This window comes from Microtus pennsylvanicus, chromosome 2, assembly GCF_037038515.1.
Source record: "Microtus pennsylvanicus isolate mMicPen1 chromosome 2, mMicPen1.hap1, whole genome shotgun sequence".
Lineage (NCBI taxonomy): Eukaryota > Metazoa > Chordata > Mammalia > Rodentia > Cricetidae > Microtus > Microtus pennsylvanicus.
Genome location: NC_134580.1, coordinates 33,796,193 through 33,816,591, shown reverse-complemented (window position 1 = coordinate 33,816,591; position 20,399 = coordinate 33,796,193). Strand labels below are relative to the sequence as shown.

Below are 20,399 nucleotides of genomic sequence, written 5' to 3'. Positions count from 1 at the left end.
ATCCTCTACAATAACATCCAAATTCAATAAAACCTTTTCAGCCACGAGCCTCACATCCTGTTCCCTGGCACTGGAAAAGGACAACTTCCAATAGTTTTCCCACTGCACCCCAGTTTCCCTCGGTCCTCAACCAGCTCCAGCAACCCCATGGCCTCTGTCTCCCTCCTCCCACCTCCCTTGCTATACCTCATTTTCCTTACCTCCCAGGACTTTCTCAATCTACCCCTGTCTTAGGAATTTTTCTATTGCTGGGAAGAGACACTATGACCACAGCAACAAAGAAAACACTTATTAAGGTGGCTTTCAGGTTCAGAGGTTCAGTCAATCATCATCATGATGGAGCATGACAGTGTGCAGCAGACGTGGAGCTGGCTACACCTTGAACAGAAGAAAGCAGGAAGTCAACTGACTGTTGAAACTGACTGAAGCTTGAGAAAAGAGACACTAAAGCCTGCCCTCACAGTGACACACTTCCTCCAACAAGACCACACCTACTCCAAAAAGGCCACACCACCTAATAGTGCCATTCCTTTTGGGGGCCATTTTCTTTCAAATCAGCACAGCACTCCTCTCCTTCCCCAAAACCCTACTCATTCTAAAAGGAAAAAGGAAAGCAAGAAGGGAGGGAGGGAGAGAAGGAAGGAAGGAAGGAAGGAAGGAAGGAAGGAAGGAAGGAAGGAAGGAAGGAAGGAAGGAAGGAAACTACACTTTGACGTCCTCTGCAAAGTTTCTCTAGCTGCTCCTCCCCCTGTGCTTTCAGGCCTCTTAGCTCTCTCTGATCCTGACACAGCCATCATTGCTGCAGGTGTCCTCTGTCTGTCTCAGGCCCCTCCCCAGCAGTCATCTGTCTGTCTGTCTCAGGCCCCTCCCCAGCAGTCATCTGTCTGTCTCAGGCCCCTCCCCAGCAGTCATCTGTCTGTCTCAGGCCCCTCCCCAGCAGTCGTCTGTCTGTCTCAGGCCTCTCCCCAGCAGTCATCTGTCTGTCTCAGGCCCCTCCCCAGCAGTCGTCTGTCTGTCTCAGGCCCCTCCCCAGCAGTCATCTGTCTGTCTCAGGCCCCGCCCCAGCAGTCATCTGTCTGTCTCAGGCCCCTCCCCAGCAGTCATCTGTCTGTCTCAGGCCTCTCCCCAGCAGTCATCTGTCTGTCTCAGGCCCCTCCCCAGCAGTCATCTGTCTGTCTGTCTCAGGCCCCTCCCCAGCAGTCGTCTGTCTGTCTCAGGCCCCTCCCCAGCAGTCATCTGTCTGTCTGTCTCAGGCCCCTCCCCAGCAGTCATCTGTCTGTCTCAGGCCCCTCCCCAGCAGTCATCTGTCTGTCTGTCTCAGGCCCCTCCCCAGCAGTCATCTGTCTGTCTGTCTCAGGCCCCTCCCCAGCAGTCATCTGTCTGTCTGTCTCAGGCCTCTCCCCAGCAGTCATCTGTCTGTCTCAGGCCCCTCCCCAGCAGTCGTCTGTCTGTCTGTCTCAGGCCCCTCCCCAACAGTCGTCTATCTGTCTCAGGCCCCTCCCCAGCAGTCATCTGTCTGTCTCAGGCCCCTCCCCAGCAGTCGTCTGTCTGTCTGTCTCAGGCCCCTCCCCAGCAGTCATCTGTCTGTCTCAGGCCTCTCCCCAGCAGTCATCTGTCTGTCTGTCTCAGGCCCCTCCCCAGCAGTCATCTGTCTGTCTGTCTCAGGCCCCTCCCCAGCAGTCATCTGTCTGTCTGTCTCAGGCCCCTCCCCAGCAGACAGGCTTCACCAGACCCTCACAATGTGGACAGTAGCTGTCTGTGTCTGATGTGGATTGATTCACTTTAAATACTTCAAGTGGGAGAAATATGATCAGACCAGAAATTCAGGAAGCAACATCGGAGAACCCGCTGAGATTTCAAAAGAGTTGAGGCCCAACCCTGGGGGCACCTGGCCTCCTAATACTGGATAAAACTCCCCTACTCAACAAGAGGGAAATCATGCCTGGCACTGAAAATCTAGCATAATCCATAACTACATTTTTAGTTAGATGTCTTTATATCATTGAATAAGTGTAGTTCTCACCCTTTATCAAGGAAACCTCTCTCTACAACAGACAGACCATTGTAAAAAAAATCACAACGGACCAAAATGCAGAGTTGTGGAGTCCACTGATACATTTGCAACCCACCTCTTATACTTAAGGTTCAGGGAACATTTTGGAAGGGAGTGGAGACAGGAAGTTCTAAGAGCCTGAGGAACAGAAGTTTATTGTGTCTCCTAGAAATGTCAGGGAAACTACACCCATGAAGTCTCCTCATCATGGCTGCCTAAACATGACCCAAACAAGGATGCTAACTAACATGGAAGGGGAAGGTGTTCCCCTCAACACCAGACAAGGACTACAGGCAACTAAGGAACACTGAATAGAAGAAATAATCTTCCCCAGAGAGCAGTACACCAATTGGTTATCCATGACCAATGGTCAACTCTAAAAACATATACATACGAGAAACATGTCTTAGGGATTCTATTGCTGCAACGAAACACCACGACCAAAAGGCAAGTTAGAGAGGAAAGGGTTTATTAGGCTTACACTTCAGCATTGCTGTTCATCACTGAAGGAAGTCAGGGTAGGAACTCAGTGCAGGATTCTAGAGGTAGGAACTAATGCAGAGGCCATGGAGGAATGCTGCTTGCCGGCTTGTTTCCCCTGACTTGCTCAGCCCACCTTCTTATAGAACCCAGGACCAGCAGCCTAAGGATAGCGCCATGCACCATGGGCTAGGTCCTCCCCCACTGATCACTAAATGAGAAAATGCCTTACAACTGTATCTCATCTGGAGCTGGAGAGATGGCTCAGAGGTTAAGGGCTGCTCTTCCAGAGGACCTAAGTTCAATTCCCAACAACCACACAGTGGCTCACAAGTGGACCTTGTAGAGGCATTTTCTCAAGTGAGTCTCCTTCCTCTGATGACTCTAGCTTGTATCAAGTTGAAACACAAAATTTGTCAGTACATAGTATTATAAAGACTATAAAGAACAGATTGTATTTATGCATTATATATGTATGTATATGATATATATATATATCAACAATTAAAGAAAAAGAGGCCATGAATTTGAAAGACAGCAAAAAGATACATTGGAGGCACTGAAGGAAGGAAAGGGAAGGGGAAATTATATAATTATAATTACAAAAAAAATAAAATTATTTTTAAAAGATATAATTCCAAGTCAGATAGTGGCCATGCACACCTTTAATCCCAGCTCTCAGGACACAGAGGCAGGCAGATCTCTGTGAGTTTGAGTCCGGCCTAGTCTACCAAGTGAGATTCAGGACAGCCAGGGCTACACAGCACAGTGAAACCCTTTCTCAAAGAGAAATAAAAACAATATATATGTATATTTCCAATAATTCCTAGGAAGGAAACTGAATTTGAAACAAGATCTGCTGCCCTCTGCTGGCCCCTCCATCTCTGGGCTGTTTTCTTTACTCCTTGTCTGAGAGGTGCTGGGAAAGACAGAACCTGACAGCCCTCACCCCAGACATAATGGGAGCAGTCTCGGGTACTTTTGTAAAAGAGAATGAAAATTAAAATTTCAGCTTGTCACTATATTAGGCAGACTTTGTGTGGCTGTAAACAAAACGCCTGTTAGAAATAATTCAGGGATTTTTCAAAGGTCTCATTGATTCTGGCCTGAGCGAGGCAGAAGAGCAGCATATCAGCAGGAAACAGAGGGAAACTACAACAGAAGAGCAAGATGTAGCCCCCAGGGCATGCCACGGGGACCTACCCTGACCACATCCACCTTCCAGGCTTCATCACTTTCCAACAGCCTAATCATATATTTTTAGACTTATTTATTCTTATTTTATGTGTATGTCTGTGTGTGTGATATTGTTTGCACTGTAACAAATAAACCCTATTTGATTATTTGACAGGAAGGAATATTGCTGGGCAGAGAGATGAATATAAAGTGGGAAGAGACGGGAGCTTGGTTTTGTAGAGACAGCATTTAGTCTGAGGACTTGTAGAGACAGGGTACCCCATTTGGTTTGAGGATTTCATAGAGGTAAGAACTAGTGGCTGGCTGCTCTGCTTCTTTGATCTTTCCGCTTTCACCCCCTAATATCTGACTCCAGGTGTTTATCATTAAGTCCCATTAGAGTTCACACGACATCTGTGCACCACACATGTGGCTAACACCCACAAAGGCCAGGTGAGAGCGTTATATCTCCTGGAACTGAAGTTACAGATGGTAGTGAGCTGCTATGTGGGTGCTGAGAACCAAATTCAGGTCCTCTGAAGGAGTAACGGGTGCTCTTAACCACTGAGCCATCTCTGCAGGCCTTCTATCCACATTTCGAACCCATCCATGGCTTAAACAATTGATTAGTTCAGAGACCCCTCACAGACACACCTTGAGATGTTCACAATCCAGCCAAAAACGACAAGATCAGCCATCACAGGCAACAAAATGCTGTAGGTACAATGCCAAAGAAAGGAACAAATCATCGCATAGGGGGATTTGAAGACCTGATTCCCGAGTGCCTGGGCCAGATCAGGACTGTCAGGGGGGCATCTCAGCAAGCCAAGAGGGGCATTTGTGAGGAAGAAAGAACAGCATTCCCAGCCCCATCCTCTTCTTACCCCTTATCCTAGGCCTCATGGGACACGAGTACCCATTTTCCCCAGGGCTGAACATGTGGCCCCTGAGAAGGATGTGTTCTCAGAAGGAGAGAGAGGGAACTGCAGCCTGGAAGAACAAACCGCTGTGAATACCTTGGCTCTCAGAGTTTGTCTGGCAAGGTGAGAATGAGCGTGAGACCCTGGGAGCAGAGCTCCTCATGGGTCTGTCTCAGGCCCACAGCAATAGGGCTGCCTCAAGGGCAAAGGGATCCTGGCTGCTGAGGAACTCCCTGCTTCTGTCCTTCCACTCTCTACCCCTAGAAGCATCCTCTTCAAGACCTGTAGACCTAGACCAACCCCCCAGGGTCCTGAGCACTTCTAGACACAGGAGAGAGACCCAGAGTCACTAGCCCCCTGGGCCAGCCTGAGCACAACTACAGTATCTAGGATGGCTGTCCAGATACTGGCCAGACCTTCTCACCAGTCTGTTTACAAGATAAACATGCATGCCCCCCTAGACCTAGAAGGGAACCAGATTGCTGCTGTCATCGTTGGTTAAGAGTGTCCAGAAAAAACTGCCTTGAATTTGCCGTGGGCACAGAGAGGACATGGAGAGACGCACAAGAGGGACACAGGTCCCATGAACATAGACACAGAAACTGAAGCTGTGCTGTCACAAGCCAAGAAACATCTGGAAGTAACCAGAAAAAGCAGAAGGCACTCTTCCCGAGTGCCAGGTCCTTCTGACTCCTTTACCTGGAACCTCTAGACTCCAGAAATGAAGAATCCCCACCGCTGTAAGCCCCTCTGCTAGTTATCCACTGTCACACACACTCTAGAAAACCATGGGACCTCCAGTCACAGCAGGGATAGATGGAAAAGGGGATGCAGAGCAGGGCTAGGGCCCAGAGCTCTCTGTCAAGCTATAACTTTCAAATGACCCCCTCCTGCAGCCACCCTCCCCTGCTGAGAGCCCCGGGAGGAAAGCTGGCATCTGCTCCCCAAGCCACCTACAACAACACACCAGAACCCAGGAGGCCTTAGCCTGCCTCCCTGCTCCTGGTAACCTACCCTCATCCTGTCCTGTAACTAGGAAATTTTCCATCATCCTACCTCCAGGTCAAAGTCATTAGATTTAATCATTAACGGGGGGGGGGGGGGAGTGTTAATAGGGTAGAATAATTACCCATGCTGATGTGGACACAGCTGGATGTTAAGAACAGCTGATCTGACAAGCAATGGGAGACGCAGGACCTGACTGATAAAAGGCTGGAATGTACTCCTGGTATATCACCCACCCCCACCAGGAGTTCTGAAGGCATCAATAGCCATTTCCTATGCCCTGCTTTGGCAAGCACCAAAGAAGAAAACATTTGCAAGCACGCAATGGATGTAACCCATTTTGGGACAACATAAGCCCAATCCTCTCGCTAATATAACAGGATTGCCTCTTGCTAAGCCAGTTTCAAGGCTGAGGAAATTAAGAGTTTGAGAAGCTAAGCAACTTGTTTAAAGTCACAGACACTAAGTGATGGAACTAGGATTTGAGCCCAGGGGGGTATAGGAACCCCAAGGTAATGCTGACCACCCCACCCTACCCCACCCCATCCCCATATCTCTCTCTCTCTCTCTCTCTCTCTCTCTCTCTCTCTCTCTCTCTCTCTTTCTCTCTTTTCTCTTTATCTTGGGAGTAACAGCATCTTGTTCCCCTACTTTTGTGACACTTTGTTCTGGTAGTATTGACCACTTATCAGCCACTTGGCGCTTAGACTGAATGAGGTCCAGAAGCAGACACTGATCTCTTCTGAGTTCTGCCATACCTGCAGCTCTTCAGAGTGCTGGCATGTGCAAATGTTTGTGGAAAGAGTCAATCCAACCTGTAAGATGGTTGTGGCTAACCACCCTATGGGCTGGTCTTCTGTAGATGACCATCTGGGTGCCCATGTTTTTCAAGAAGTCATCTGGGTCAAGTCCTGGCCCCTCCTCGAGCTTCATGCCAGTCAAGTGTTCCTGGTTTCTAGCCCAAGGGCTTGAATAGCTGCTCCTGAGTCTCTTCCACAACTAGTGGCAGCTGTGGTTGGTGGAACAGTAAGGCACTTTGGAAGAGAGTGTATTGAATGAGAATTCATGCCAGCCCCGTTCCCAAGAGTACCAGCTGCAAGGCTGCCACCAGGGCCTGGCACAATTGCATTGACAGGATTTTTCACAGGCAAATGGGCCTTTGAAGCTCCTTCTTCCAGCACATCGCAGAAAGCATGCATCAACAGCAATGGGGCAAAAACAAGGTGTAATCCATTAACCTAGAAGGTAGCACAGGCAGCATAGTGGGCCATTATGTCACACCTCTGTAAGCTTAAATATCCATGAGCTAGAAGTGTGCCCTGGAGTAGTTATGACTCTGCAACCCGGGATGCAGTGGAGGGGGTGACCACTTGGGCACTCTTCACATAGACAAATATATGTGAGCAGAGAAAGAGACAGACTCAGTCCCCCTAAGCTAGAAGCCCTATCCAGGCAGCACAGGACCTCTGCAACTCCCCAGCCCTGTGTGTGCAATCCACACTGCTTCCTGCACACTGAGCAGGTGCTCACAGTTACTCAGCTCAGGGCACAAATAAAGGTCAAAGCAACATGCACACACCTTCACAGTCACCACTCCATTCCACCTGCGGAAGCTGTGCTGGGGACCGCTCTACCTCCCTCCCACCAGACAAGCCAGGGAACTCTCTCTTTCCTCTGACCTCCCTGGACACCCTAGACCCTGCCACCACTGCTACACAGCAGCTCCAAGGACCCCTCTTATTATCCCCACTAAGCCTCCCTTGGCCCCCACCTAGCCTAGAACTTTCAGAAAAAGGGAAGTCGGAATCTGGAGACTGAGACAGAAACACTGAGAACAGCAAGGCACCCTAGGAATTCTGGGGCTAAAATTTAAGGGGAAGGAATCTAAGTAAACTAGACCACCCTGCGAGAGTGGAATCTCATAAGGGACCAGATAGAGGAGCCCTCACACTGAGGTTCTGCATGGAGACAAGCCAGGAGGCCCCGCACCCCCAGCACTACATCAGATGTGGGCTGCCTCTGGGTCAGTCCACGGACCCTCAGCAATGAAGCATGGAGATTCTGACACCGGAAAGGAGGTGGGGGGTGAGCTCCAGTCAGAGGTGGAGATTGTGCCTTCAGGTCCTTCAGTCCAGGACAAGGGGACAGAAAATGACTCTCTTTAGAGGACACAGTGTCCCTAAGAGTGTGTGTGGGAGGGAGAAACAAAGAGAAGAACAATGAGTAAGGCGCCCATGCCTTGTCTCCGAGGTTAGGTAGCTTCACCACTTCTTCCGGAACCCCTGCCCTGGGATGTGCCCCACTATCCAAACAGAGCAAAGAGGCTGTGAGAGGGGGCATGGCGAGGAAAGGCGGTCCCAGAGTCTCCGCTACAGTGAACAGCAAATGGAGGGCCCACTGCTGAGTGGCTGCAACCTGGCCTTGCCCAGGAGAAAGCTGAGCCTGCCGGCTGTGTAAAGAGATCCCTAGGGGAAGGGGGGGAGGGCGGCTATTTTTGGAGGAAAGAGGGGAAGGGGCCATGGAAAGCCTTATAGAGGATCCCAGACTGAGGGTTAAAGCTGCCCTCTAGAGTGGGGGGTGGGTAAGTGACCAGGACCCCATTCTCCTGGAGCCATGCCTAAACCTGCAAGGACCCTGCCTCATACATAGATCTAATCTACTGGGAAGTAGAAAAAGATAAGATCTCCTGAGTAAATAGGGAGCATGGGGTCCTTGGGAGAGGGTTGAAGGGGAAGGGAGAGGTAGGGAGGGGAGCAGAGATAGATAGATGGATAGATAGATAGATAGATAGATAGATAGATAGATAGATAGATAGATAGATAGACAGATAAGATTAGAAACTGCTGTCATGGCCTTGTTGTGTGCCTCCTCCGGCACTGGAGGCTTTTCTTCTCCTCTATCTCTGTCCCCTGTGCCTCCTAAATCCATCAGGGGCCCCTCCCCAGTGACCCCACCCTAGTACAGGGCACTCAGCTCCTATGAGCATCCTTTTGTCCTCACTGGTCCCATGCCAACGCAGTACGTTCTCCTCGTAGCCTTCCACGTGTCCTGTCCCAGTAAAGCATTTTCTTCCTTTGGCCAACAGGGAAAGTGGACACCAGACATCTGTAAACAGTCCTCCCCACCAGAGGGGCGCCCTTCTCCATACCCCCCCCCCATCTCATCCTCAAGCTCCCCTTGCAGGCGTTTCACCTCCTCTGAAGTCCCAGGCGTTTCACCTCCTCTGAAGTCCCATAATGTGGCAAGCAGAAAGTGAAATCTAGTTCGCAAGCAGGATTGGCTTTCACCCCCAGGCTCCTTCTTTACCCTAAATGGCCCGCTTTTCCCAGGCCCTTGGCCCTCTCTCATTCCAGCCATGTTCTTGAGACCCTCCTCAGCCTGCTCCTCCTCTCCCTGTTCGGGGTGTTCCCAAAACTGGACAGGATTCAAAGCCCGTACCTGCCCTCCAAGTTTTCACTTCCACTCTAGAGTTTTCCTCAAGGAAAAGTCCTCTCTTAGTCTAACCTTAATCTCTCCTGCTGCGTGCCTAAATGCCCTTTCCACCTTTTCTCTTTATGAAATCTCCTTTACATCATAAATACCATCTTCCTCTCAGACTGCGCCCTTCCACTTCCCCAGACGCTGAAACCTGCCCCAGCTTGAAGAAGTTCTTGATAGCCCCTTTTCACATCTACCTCCTGCCCAGAGTCTAGGATACCGGGATGCCCGCCTGCCGATGGACTAAGACAGAGACCCGACCAGGTCTGGCTCTCCAGCCTGAGGGGCCGCGACCTGAGCAGCCGCCAACGCAGCCACGACGGGGTTAAAGCTCAGGACTTGGGGAGGAGGAGGCCGGGAGGGGCGATGCGGAACCAATCCGCAGCAGCACAGTCCCCGGGCCGAGTGGGGCGCGCCGAGCCGGGAGCTGCGAGCCGAGCCTAGCGCCCGGCTAGGGCCGGGGCTGGAGCGCAGCGGAGAGGGAGTCCCGAGTTCCCAGCCCTAGTCCCGCCGCCGCGGTGCCCCACGCCATGGAGCCGGATAACAGCCCACGGAAGATCCAGTTCACCGTGCCGCTGCTGGAGCCGCACCTGGACCCCGAGGCGGCCGAACAGGTATGGGCAGGGCGGGGCAGCGGTACTCAGCGAAGGACTAGGGACCGGGTCATGGAACCTGAATCCTTGCCCAGCCCCCCTGCCTGGCCCGGCACCCTCCGGGGATGCACTCGCCCAGTTTATGGGGGGGTTCCAACCCCTCCCCCAATGGCGGAGCCACGTCTCCCAGTCAGTGCGGGTCCCTGTGCGGGGTGTCTCCGAGAGCGTCGTTTCCCCCTGCCCTGCCTTGGGGACACGATCCCTCCCCCGCTGGCGACCTTGCGTCCCCTCACTCTCAGTCAACCCCCGGAGTTTCCGGGCTGGGTGTTGGCACTGACCGCCGGGAGAGAGCACAGGGCGGGGGGCGTCAAGTGTGAAAAAAGAGACAGCTCCGCCCTTCCGACTCATCCGCACTTGGGCTCTGAGTGTGGCACCCAAGGGGATGGAGACAGCGATGGAGGAGCTTTGAGGCGAGGGCGGGGGTCTGCAAGCTGATGTTTGTTCCCTTCTGCAAATCGGAGCACGTGGGTCCTGGGTCTAACTCCTGCCCTTTGGAGTAGGGGGTGGGGGTGGGATGTGAGGCTCAGTGCGGTCGACTAGAGCATCTAGGGCTGGGGTCAAGTCACCAAGAGAGCTTGGCTCACCGGGTGGGAGTGCAGGGCCCTGGCCCAGCCTCCTGGCCTGGCCTATTTTTAGCTCAGAGCAGCCTGGCAGAGGCGGCAGTGTGTGAGTGAGCAGTGTGCTTCAGCGTCAGTGAGCGTATGGAAAGGCTACTACTACCTGCAGCCTGTCTCTTTGCGCATTCCCTGGCCATGTGGAGACCAACTCCACAGGAGCATCTAGCTCTCTCCAGGCTAGGGCTGCCGCTCACTGCAGAGCTTCCCACCTGAGAGACTCTGAGACCTCTGGGGATGGGCAAGAGGGAGAGATGTTTCCACGTTGCTTAGGCTGATTGATAGAATTGGGTGTGGACAAAAAGGGGACGGCACATGTGCTCTTTAAAACTTCTGCTCCTCCAGGCAAGGGAGGGCCAGGTACCCTGCCTTCCAGCACCTCCAGAACTCACCTCACACACCTGAGGGAGAGGGGAGGGGGGGGGAGGAGGAGGAGGAGGAGGAGGAGGAGGAGGAGGAGGAGGAGGAGGAGGAGGAGGAGGAGGAGGAGGAGAAGTTGTTCCATGGGCTCAAGAAATAGGGCTATGCCCTAAGACAGGAGATTGACTAAGATGACTTCTGACCCAGGAATGGAAGCTCAGGAGTGGGGAGGAACCAGAGGTTCTGAGAGCTGCCTCGCACTGACAGACAGGATCTGACACCTATTTCTGTTTGGTATTGAGGTGGGAGGGAGGAGGGCAGGCTTACTGATTCACGGAGTTGGGGGCAAAGGAGCATATGTGGGCACGTGACAGTTTTAGGGAGCCAAAGGGGGCAAAATCTGGGGCTCTGCCCACTCTTTTCTAGTCTTCAGAAATCTGTTTCCTGGGCCTAAACGTTTGCCCCCAGTCCTTCCTGCTGTGTTACCAAGTGTGTAGACAAAAGTTCCAAGCATAGCAGGAGCTCCTACCCCAGTGGGAAGCTAAGGGCACAGCAGAGTTGGGAGTAGAGGCTGCACCACAACCTTCATATGCCCTTGAAAACCAGGAGAGCTGGGGGCAGAAACAGAAAAGAGACCTCTCTGTTGGGTGCCTAGGACCCAGGGAGTCTGGCTCTCCTCCCTCTGACAATATCACAATTCTCAAGTACTCAGGGTCCTTCAAATCCTTGTCTAGGGCAAAAAAAAAGTCTGTTACGGGACCTGTTCAGCCCCTTGGGCTCCCAATATGGGTGCTGTTAAGTCACTAATCCTCATACCACCCAGGCTCAGTGACTTCCACTCCTCTCCAGTGACCATCCCAACCTCCACTAACCATCTCACCGCACCCCTACTCAGTCACAAGGCAAGGAGTCAGATCCTAGCAAAGAGAGGGTCCCACTGCTACACACATGAAGCATCTTGTACCAGGAACAGCCAGAGACAATTCCCACTTAATATCTAAACACACACACACACACACACACACACACACACACACATGTCTGGCTCTACTGGGACCTTGAAACATCACTAAAAGCAGATGTCACTGATGTCCCCTGAAGCCCCCTTCCATACGTGCTTTTTTTCCTTTGGGAAGAGACCCTCTGGCTCACACAGGCCCTCCTACTATTCCCACTTTCTAGGCATCTTGTCACCTCCAGCTACCACTGCCAGTGGTGACAATGCCAAGTGATAGATACAGACACATCAAAACCTGATCATTTGGGTCCTCACTCCTTCCTGCTTCCCCACAGCTGTTTGCTTTACCTGAGAGAACTGCAGGAGCTCTGGAAGGTCTTCCAAACCTTCCCCAGAAAGGGAAAAACTACACCTCCCAAGAGTCAGTGGAATTCAGCAACAGTCAGCTTAATAGCCAGCGGGACCACAATTAAAACCGCCAGCAGGAGGGAGGCTAGAGCCCAGCTGGATCCTTAGCCACCAATCAGCTTCATACCCCAGTTTCCCCTGGGGCTGGCCAGGATGCTAGCCAAGACCCCTCCTCGCATCCTGTTCACCATTGGGACCACTTCCCCTGTTCCCTAACTAATCAGAAAGCCAGTGTGTCCAAAGCTAAAGAAACCTTATAGTGTTGAGGAGCTGTGGCGGTCAGGGGAGAGGTGTACTCAAAGCCTTCTTCCTTCACGATGGGAGAGCCTAAGGGATCCCTTCCGCAGACGGGTCCCAGCCCTGATGCGGACCGGTATGAGCCCACCAAAGGTTAATGTCTGCTTAGGGACTGGACTGGAAGCTGAGGGAAGTCCTCTGACCTCATGTTATTTCTGAACATTGATCCAGGATTGACCAGAAGACAACAGAAATCAGTGCCCAGAGTGGACAAAGCTGTAAGGAAAGCCAAGCAGGGCAAGAGTGGGGGGGGGGGGGCAGGCCAGGGAGGGGTTGCATAGACGGCCCAGGTGAACTCCACACGGTAACATGACACTCTTTAGAGATGGACAGAGTTAACCTGAAAGGTGTTCCTGGTGCGCTTCAACCTCTTCCTCCTCCCCTGACACAGATCCGGAGGCGCCGCCCCACCCCTGCCGCCCTTGTGCTGACCAGTGACCAGTCATCCCCAGGTAACCCTGGGACAAGTGCTGGGAAGAAGGGGGTCCTTGGAAGAGGGTGGGTGCTAGAGAGGAAGGGCAGACTTGGGGGTAAGCGTTCACCCCAAGATGGGGCTGTGCTAGGAGAGGAGGGCACCACCTGGTCCCTAAGTCTCCCAGGAACTGGGGTGGTCAACTAAGTGCAGGTTGCTGTGACAACAGCCTTCTAGGTTTCTCCAGCAACTGAGATGTCACTGTCCCCACTTCCAAAGGCAGTGACAGCTGTGAGGGGGAGAGACCGCCTCCATCAGCTGGCATCAGGTCCCGGGAGGAGGGGGGAACGGTTTGAAACAGCTCAGGGAGAAAATGGGATTCTGGTCACCAGAGTCCCCACCAAGGTCTGGAAACAGAACAAGGTCTTGGAGAATGTCAGAAGAGCTTGGTAAGTATGCAAAAGAAGTAACCAGGCTAGTCTGAAATCTGGGATGCCCAAGTCTCCAGCTTCCCCACAACTTGCGTAAATGATGCACATGTGTGGGCCTTATCAGAACGAGTTTGGTATTCTCTCTCAGGGAGCCCTGCTCCTGGGAAAGCTCAGCTCTGGCTTTGGGGGTGAAGAGGAGGGAAAAAAGCAGAAGGACCCCAAATCTGCCTTCACAAACGTCAAGGCCTGAGGCCAGGAGACAGGCTTAGGCTACAAGGCCTGAGCCTTGGCAAAGCCAAGCAGCAGTACAGGGGGCTCCAGAGAGAACAGGCTCCTGGGACAGCTCGGGATGCAGGTGACTATGGAGTCCCTTCTCCTTCAGAACTCAAGTCTTTGGGGACTCCCAGGATTTCCTGCTCTTATCACTGGCTTTGTTGTTGTTGTTTGTTGTTGCTGTTGTTGTTGTTGTTGTGTTTCCGATTTCCCTCAGAGATAGATGAAGACCGGATCCCCAACCCACTTCTCAAGGTGAGCTGGCCCCTCCTACTCAGTCCAGCCTCAAAAGTCAAACCCTGGCCCTCTCGATCTAGGGTGTGGCTCAGTGAGAAAGAGCACCCACTTAGATATACAGGCCCTGAGTAAGCTCCCCAGAACCCAAAGCAAAACCCTTGTTCCCCACCAGTAAGGCCTTGATGTTCATCTTACAATCTCCATGCTCAGCCTGGCGGAATCTTCTTTCTCCTGAAACCCACCTGCCCTGACCTCTAGTCCAAAAGCATTCCAAGGCAAAGGGGGCAAAGGGAGGACTGGCACCTATCCAGGTTCTCTGTCTTCACAGTCCACTTTGTCAATGTCTCCACGGCAACGGAAGAAGATGACAAGGACCACACCCACCATGAAAGGTTTGGCATCTCCTTTCCAATTTCCCTTCTGCCTGAAGCTAGGGAGAAGATCTAGTAGCCCTGTGCCAGGAACCCTTGTGAGGCCACTGGGTCTGCCTTTGAGTAGAGCTGGTGCTATGTGCCGGAGTCTCTTGTAGCCCAAGCCTGAATAGCACGTGACCTCATCAGCACAGCACGTGGAAGGTGCTGTATTCCTTGACTCCAAACTGAGGCCTCTCTCCTGCCCCTAGGGAGACCATGGACACTCTTGTGTACGTGAAGGTTCTTCCCCTCTCCTACTTGCCTTTGAAAGAACATTTATGCTCCTGCTCTCATGTCTCTCCTGGTTGCCCAGTCAGTGTTCCTCCCTGTTTAGGATCTCATCACACTGGAAATTCAAGCACCCAGAAATGTGCACAGACCCATTGGTGGGGCTACTGAATTTGAAAGAGCCCCCCAAGGGAGATTTTAGGTAGTCATAGTCAATGTTTCCTCCTTTATGCCCCCAAGAGCTCCAGACGATGGTTGAGCATCACCTAGGGCAACAGAAGCATGGAGAGGAACCTGAGGAAGCTGCTGAGAGCACAGGGACCCAGGAGTCCTGCCCACTTGAGATCCCAGACACAGGCTCAGCGTCAAGGCCGGGTACTCCTGGGATAGCACAAAGTATGTACAAGCCTGGGAGGTGTGTTCCCCAGCCAGCTTTACCCACCGAGGGAAGGGGAGGAGTCACAGCCTGGGAGAGATGGAATAGCAGGCCTAAGGCTCAGTCAAGGACATGATGTATTCCATACATCACGTTTGAATCACTTTGTCTTACTGTAAGCTACCACCTTGGACCACAGATATCTTCATGTGGCTGGAAAATGAGGAAACTCCACCAGGTTGAAAACAGTATTTGGCCCTGCCACAGAGCCAGGGCTACAGTTCCACCTCCACGACTGGCCAGTTCACCGGCAGAGCTGGTGTCTGTTTCACTGGGGTTGCCTTGGAGTCTTCCAGTGAGTCTGGTTCAGCACGGGAACGCAGAGCTGATGGTGTTAATCCACAGCCACGGTTCCAGATTGTTCCAGAATTCCTACCATTTCCAGCTATGTGAAAGTGACACATACTGTCTGTTCTGTGTGTCATGTAACACACCTACCTGGCAGAGCATCCTGCAATCAAACACATGATTTTTTCTGCAGTCCAGTGAATGGTTACACTGAGTGGGATCAAAGCAGTTCATGTCAGGCTTAGCCTCACCTGAGTTTATGCTCTAATTTTAGTTTTAACTTTTTAGAGGGTTTGGTGGTTTTGTTTTGTTTTTACTTCTCAATCCCTGGCTGGGGGGGGGGGGGGGGAATAGTGAGCTATCATAGTAACTGACCAGAGGCAGTTAGATCTACCCTACCAATGGCAGGGTAGATCTGTACCCAGTGGGTCTTGGGGGCCCCTTCTCAGCAGCTGCAGCCCCTGTATAAGGACTGGTTCTCCCTCTACCACCCACCCACTTTCCCTCCCTAGAGCCTGCAGCATCCACCCCCAAGATTCAGGAGCAGTGTGGTGTGCAGCCCAGCACAAAGGACCCCTTGCCACCAGCGGATTCCCAGGGAGCCAGCTTGGTAAGCCCCCATGGGCTGGGCTTTGGGCCAGCAGAAGAGCAGGCTGTAGGGCCTAGAGTTTAGAGCCAGAAGTGTAGACAAAAGAGCAGCGTCAGTCACTGAAAATTTAACCTTTGTGGTACGAGGCCAAATATCTCTTCTGACAAAGAGAGACGGGATTAAGTGGCTGCAGGGAGGATCGAATGGAAAGTTTGTTATGTATGCCTTCTGGAACAGGTGATGAAAGTAGGCCATGGATTTGATTTTATTTTTTAATAAAGGGCAGGTGGAACCAAAGTATTATGGGCTGAGAGCAGAGATGCTTCCCAAACCCTGACCAGAAGAGAGGGCTCAGATGAGATTAACAGCAGCAGCTGCCACTGAAGGTAGCCAGTTGGGCTGACCAGAGGGAAGGATGACCCCATGGCCCGTCGGTCACCTTCCCTTTCCTCCCCTGCAACAGGTCTGAAAGGAGTTGGCATCCCGGGATCGCCACTGCAGTGTGGAAACTCATGGACACTGAATGTTCCTTAATCTCCTGTTTTTAAAAGTGATAAATTTGGTGTTAGGTCGTTGGTGCTCTTCTTTTTTCCAGCCTGGGGATTCCTTCCTTCCTTAGCTCTTGTCTGCACTCCACAGCCCCCGCTCTCAGGACTAACTAGGGGAGGAAATGGGAAAACTGACAGAAGCCTAGATTTTATGTTCATAAAGAGAAATGGGAGTCTGGAAGTCAAAGAGCACCTCAGTGCTTTCTTTCCTTACTGAGGAAAGCTCTGCCCACACAGAAGGGTTGCACTCTGGGAGACTGCAGGTCTGAAACAGAAGCCCTGACAAGCTGGGCGTCCTGTGCTGTGTCTCCCTCTGCTGGACATAAGTGGGAAGTGCACCTTGTCTCTAGACCCTGAGAAGCAAGTATTTGGAATTATCTGGCCTCCATCCAATTCTGTGGCCACTATTCCTTATTCCAACCTGATAGGAAAGACTGTCTGAGAACTCAAGTGTCTAGAAACCCAATGGGCCACCTCTTGTCCTTCATCCTGAGGTCAGGGTAAGACTAACACCGTGCACAGGTGGAGAAATGGCTTCTGATCCCAGTCAGGCTTCTCATGATGCTGATTCTGCTTTTCCCAAAAAAATTAAAGAGAGAAAGGAAGAAGGCAAGATTCTTTCACCCTCTTTGCTGCATCAGTGCGCCACAGCCTGGGTGGTGCCGCAGATAGCCTTCCCCTGGGCCTCTCTCCATTCTCAAGGAGAACACCCTGCCAGAGTTCTAACTCAGAAGATGACACGTGAGAGAACTTTTGCCTTGTGAACACCACACACATCCAGCCAGTCTCCCTTCTTTATTGATCTCTGGCTATATCAGGGGCCTGGGAGACCAGAAGCATGGGGAGTCACATGCGGTTCAGAGTGGCAAGTCTAACCACCATGGAGATGGACTTCACGAGAACAGGGCCCACTGTACAGATGCATGGCTGGTATTTACAAGAAAGGAGGAGGCAGCCACCTGGACTCGGCCTTTTCTTGGATGGATGAGGTGGGGCAAGGAGCCTGAGGAAGGAAGAGGCTCTGCCTGGCCTCACTTGCTCTGTGTGCCCCAGGCAGCAACAGCCCTGCGCCCTTTCTGCCTTCCACCCTGAGGGGCCCAGGGAGGGGAATCTCTTCCTAGGCCAGTTCTGGGAGAAGGAAGGACCCACTCTGACCACATGGATTGCTGGGTTATACCTTACCCCACTTGCACCAGGGCCAGCTGTCCCCTCCTTCCTTTGTTCATATACACTGAAGGAAGATCTCAAAGCATTTACAGACATTGGTCGGATGAGAGCCTCTTAGTCCCCGGGGACAGAAAGGAGGCAAAGGGCCAGAGACCCAGGTAGGGCAGGTGACAAGCTTCTCAAGCCCAGGCCAGCCCAAGTTCTTGAGGACCCCGGATAGTCTTCCCGCAGGCATAATCCCAAGGCTCCTGTCCTCTCCCAGCCACTTTCTGGGCAGAGGAGAGAGGGAATTTGCAAGGGAGCAGTGCTAGAGCAGCACACTTCTGGAGTCAAGAGGCTGTCCCCCACCTCATCCTGCCCTTCCCATGCAGGCCCTTGAAAACTGCCAGCTTCCTTGGGAAACGGAAACCCAGACCTGCCAGCTAAGATCTGGGGTGGGGGCTGTGGGAACCCCCAAAATGTATTGCTTAGAAACTTGGAGGCAAGAAGGATGGGGAGGGCCAAGGGGGCTGGCATCTGACCCTCCCCTCCAGGCCATAGGAAGCCTGTAGGAAGCTCACCCCTCCCAAGTAGCCACCTACCCAGGAAGGGAGTCCAGAGGCAAGGGGTGGGCACAGTGACCATTGGGGGCCTGTTGTTCCCGAGACTTGTGTCCCAGTGGGTATTGGGTGGGGAGGGGACCTTCCCCCACCCCACCAGCTCCAGCATTGGGCTTTCAGGTGAGCTATCTCTCCCATGACCAACACACTCCCTTGGAGCAGATGGGGGAACCAGTCGGATGGATGGTGCTAATGACATCGAAGACTTTGGACTCGGTGAGGACCTGTCGAAAGAAGGAGACACTTCAGTGTTCTGCTCTTGAACTTTATCTCTTAACCTGATCTTCCTTCTCCAAATCCCACCCAGTCCTCCCTTCGTCCTCAGAACAGCTAGTGGCCAATGCCCATCAGATGCATGGCAGCCAATGGTACGAGCTGGGCCGAACCTTGTACCTAGACTGCTGCCTTCTCCATAGTCTCACAGCCCAGGACATGTGCCATCCTGTCTGCTGCTCTGTCCTTTCTTCCTTCATGAAAGAATATGGGGCCAAAGAAGGTGACAGGAGTCCCTTGCTCCCCACCCGTGCCCTGGCTCTGTCCTGTGCCTCCAATTCTTCTCTCCTGCTGAGCGGAGCCCTGAAGCCACGCTGGCTTAGCTACCCTCCTGCCTCCTAGCTCACCTGGCCAGCCCCCAGCTCTCTAATCCAGATTCCCATTCTGGTTGTGCTCATCTTCGGCAGGGGAGGGTGGGGCCTCTTCCTCACAGGGGGATAGTTCGTCAATGGACATCTGGTTGGTGATGCCTGCAGAGGGTCCAAGGAAGCTGATGTTAGGCCAAGAAATAGTTTCTCCAGAACCAAGGTGCATGTAAAGAAAAGAAGAGGCCTGGTTCATCTACTACCTCCTCCAATCCCACACACATAAAAACTCACAGCCCCTGCTCACAGTGCAGCAGGAACCACCAAGTAACTCAGATCTCCAGGGGCACCATTTGCAGACAGCCCGTGTGCAAGGAGCCCAGCCATGGCACACGCAGAGGGTCCCAGAACTCAGAACACTGTGGCTGTCCCTGTCATCTCTCCAGCTTCCATTCTAGAACAGCCCAAACCACTCAACCCGTCAGCCTTCGTGTGGCCTCTTATTTTAGCCTGACTGGCTCCATTCCCAACTCGAGGAGTCAAAGAGCTGCCTGAGGCTTAACGCAAAGGGGCTGCTGTTGCTCCACCGGCCCTAGCATGTTCGCACACATGCACACATAACACCCACCACTTGCTGCCCGTTCCTTCCACTTCTGTTTGTTCTCCTGAATGTGCTTGGTCCAGGTGGAGCGGAAACTGACCACATCAGGGTTGGGGTCTCCTACGTCTACATCTAAAGAAGGCTGGCGCCACTGGAAGCTAGAAACAAGACCCATTCAAACGCCCAATTCCAGAAGTGAGACCCAGCCCTCTTCAGAATCCGATTCTTAGCCCTCAGCATGGAGAAGATGGAAGACCAGAAAGGCCGGAGTCCTTTTCCCTCTTCTAGATACCCTCAAATCCTTGTCTGTTTTCCCGTAATTGTAGCCCTCCCTCTCCACACTCAATCTCCTGGTAGAAGGAAAACAAGATTATCTGAAAGACAGTTTAGACCCTTAAGGAAAAAAACAATGTAGGGAGCCTAGGTGAGAGCTAGGCTCAGTCTTCTGTGACAAGAGAGGGGCTCTCAAACCTGAAGCATCCTGCCTCCCTCCCTCCTTCCCTCCCTCCCTCCCTCCCATCTAGGTTGAAAGAATCATCTCTGTGCAGCCAATGGACCAGGACATGGTTACCCCAGCCACAGTCACCTAGGCTGACTTTTAGACTTGGAATCATCATCTGCCAAGGGCTGGACACTCTTCTCTGCCACATCAGTCAGCACAGAGAAGGTGGGCTCCACAATGAAGTCGATGAAACCTGCAGGAAGGGAGCAAGCAGCACAAGTGTGGCACTCGGAGGACAAGGCAGACACAGGAGAGCCTGGTTGTGAGGCTGCAAGTGACAAAGCCTAGAGGGTGACCTGGAGTGAACTCCCCCGCTGGGACAACCTGGGGACAGTATCTATGTGAGCCCAGAGAGACCCTTCTAATGCAGCTCAACAAGAACAGTTTAGGGACTTGGAGGTGTGAGACAAGCCTGGCCAAGCCCAGACAGCCCCTTTCCTTGTCCCCCTGGACTCACCTATCTGGGACTGGGCCACCAATGTGGAGGTGCGATCACAGAGTGGAGAGAAGGGCAGCCCCAGCTCTGCTTCCTTGTCACCCTGGGAAGAGAAGATGCCTCAGAGTTGGGAGGGCTGGGGAGATAAATGGCTGCAATGGGAGAAGAGGATGCTGCTACCCCTTTGACCTGGAAATGAGGGGTGAGTGGAGATAACCAGTGTCCAGCTCTGTGGGTAGAGACGACCCCACAGGCTTGGG

General features: G+C 52.5%; 3 protein-coding genes across 5 annotated transcripts in view; 2 read left to right on the top strand and 1 right to left on the bottom strand.

Moving 5' to 3' along the window:
- The window catches only part of LOC142844186 (glycosylation-dependent cell adhesion molecule 1-like), a 53,041-nt gene extending 43,486 nt beyond the window's left edge, over positions 1-9,555 (top strand). The window contains exon 4 of the mRNA XM_075962485.1: positions 9,320-9,555. Coding sequence (XP_075818600.1) covers positions 9,320-9,555 — 236 coding nt within the window. The remainder of the gene's footprint in view (positions 1-9,319) is intronic.
- On the top strand, positions 9,499-16,280 carry Ppp1r1a (protein phosphatase 1 regulatory inhibitor subunit 1A). The gene is made up of 7 exons (XM_075960873.1): positions 9,499-9,725; positions 12,793-12,853; positions 13,735-13,772; positions 14,083-14,146; positions 14,636-14,791; positions 15,632-15,729; positions 16,172-16,280. Exons 1-7 carry the CDS (start codon positions 9,642-9,644, stop codon positions 16,175-16,177), a joined length of 507 nt encoding a protein of 168 aa, XP_075816988.1. The 5' UTR covers positions 9,499-9,641; the 3' UTR covers positions 16,178-16,280.
- Positions 16,281-17,036: 756 nt separating this feature from the next.
- The window catches only part of Pde1b (phosphodiesterase 1B), a 29,708-nt gene continuing 26,345 nt past the window's right edge, over positions 17,037-20,399 (bottom strand). For all 3 annotated transcript variants that reach the window (XM_075960869.1, XM_075960872.1, XM_075960871.1), the window contains 5 exons: positions 20,161-20,242; positions 19,788-19,896; positions 19,229-19,359; positions 18,643-18,765; positions 17,037-18,246 (listed from right to left, as the gene is read on the bottom strand). In XM_075960869.1, the coding sequence (XP_075816984.1) occupies positions 18,662-18,765; positions 19,229-19,359; positions 19,788-19,896; positions 20,161-20,242 (426 nt within the window). In that variant the 3' untranslated portion in view covers positions 17,037-18,246; positions 18,643-18,661. The remainder of the gene's footprint in view (positions 18,247-18,642; positions 18,766-19,228; positions 19,360-19,787; positions 19,897-20,160; positions 20,243-20,399) is intronic.

Bases quoted from the DNA above. Each gene is read 5' to 3' on its own strand.
- Ppp1r1a (XM_075960873.1), top strand. From the start codon at position 9,642: ATGGAGCCGGATAACAGCCCACGGAAGATCCAGTTCACCGTGCCGCTG. The intron at 12,854-13,734 runs GTAACCCTGGGA...GATTTCCCTCAG, and splicing joins CAGTGACCAGTCATCCCCAG to AGATAGATGAAGACCGGATC. The intron at 14,792-15,631 runs GTATGTACAAGC...TTCCCTCCCTAG, and splicing joins TACTCCTGGGATAGCACAAA to AGCCTGCAGCATCCACCCCC.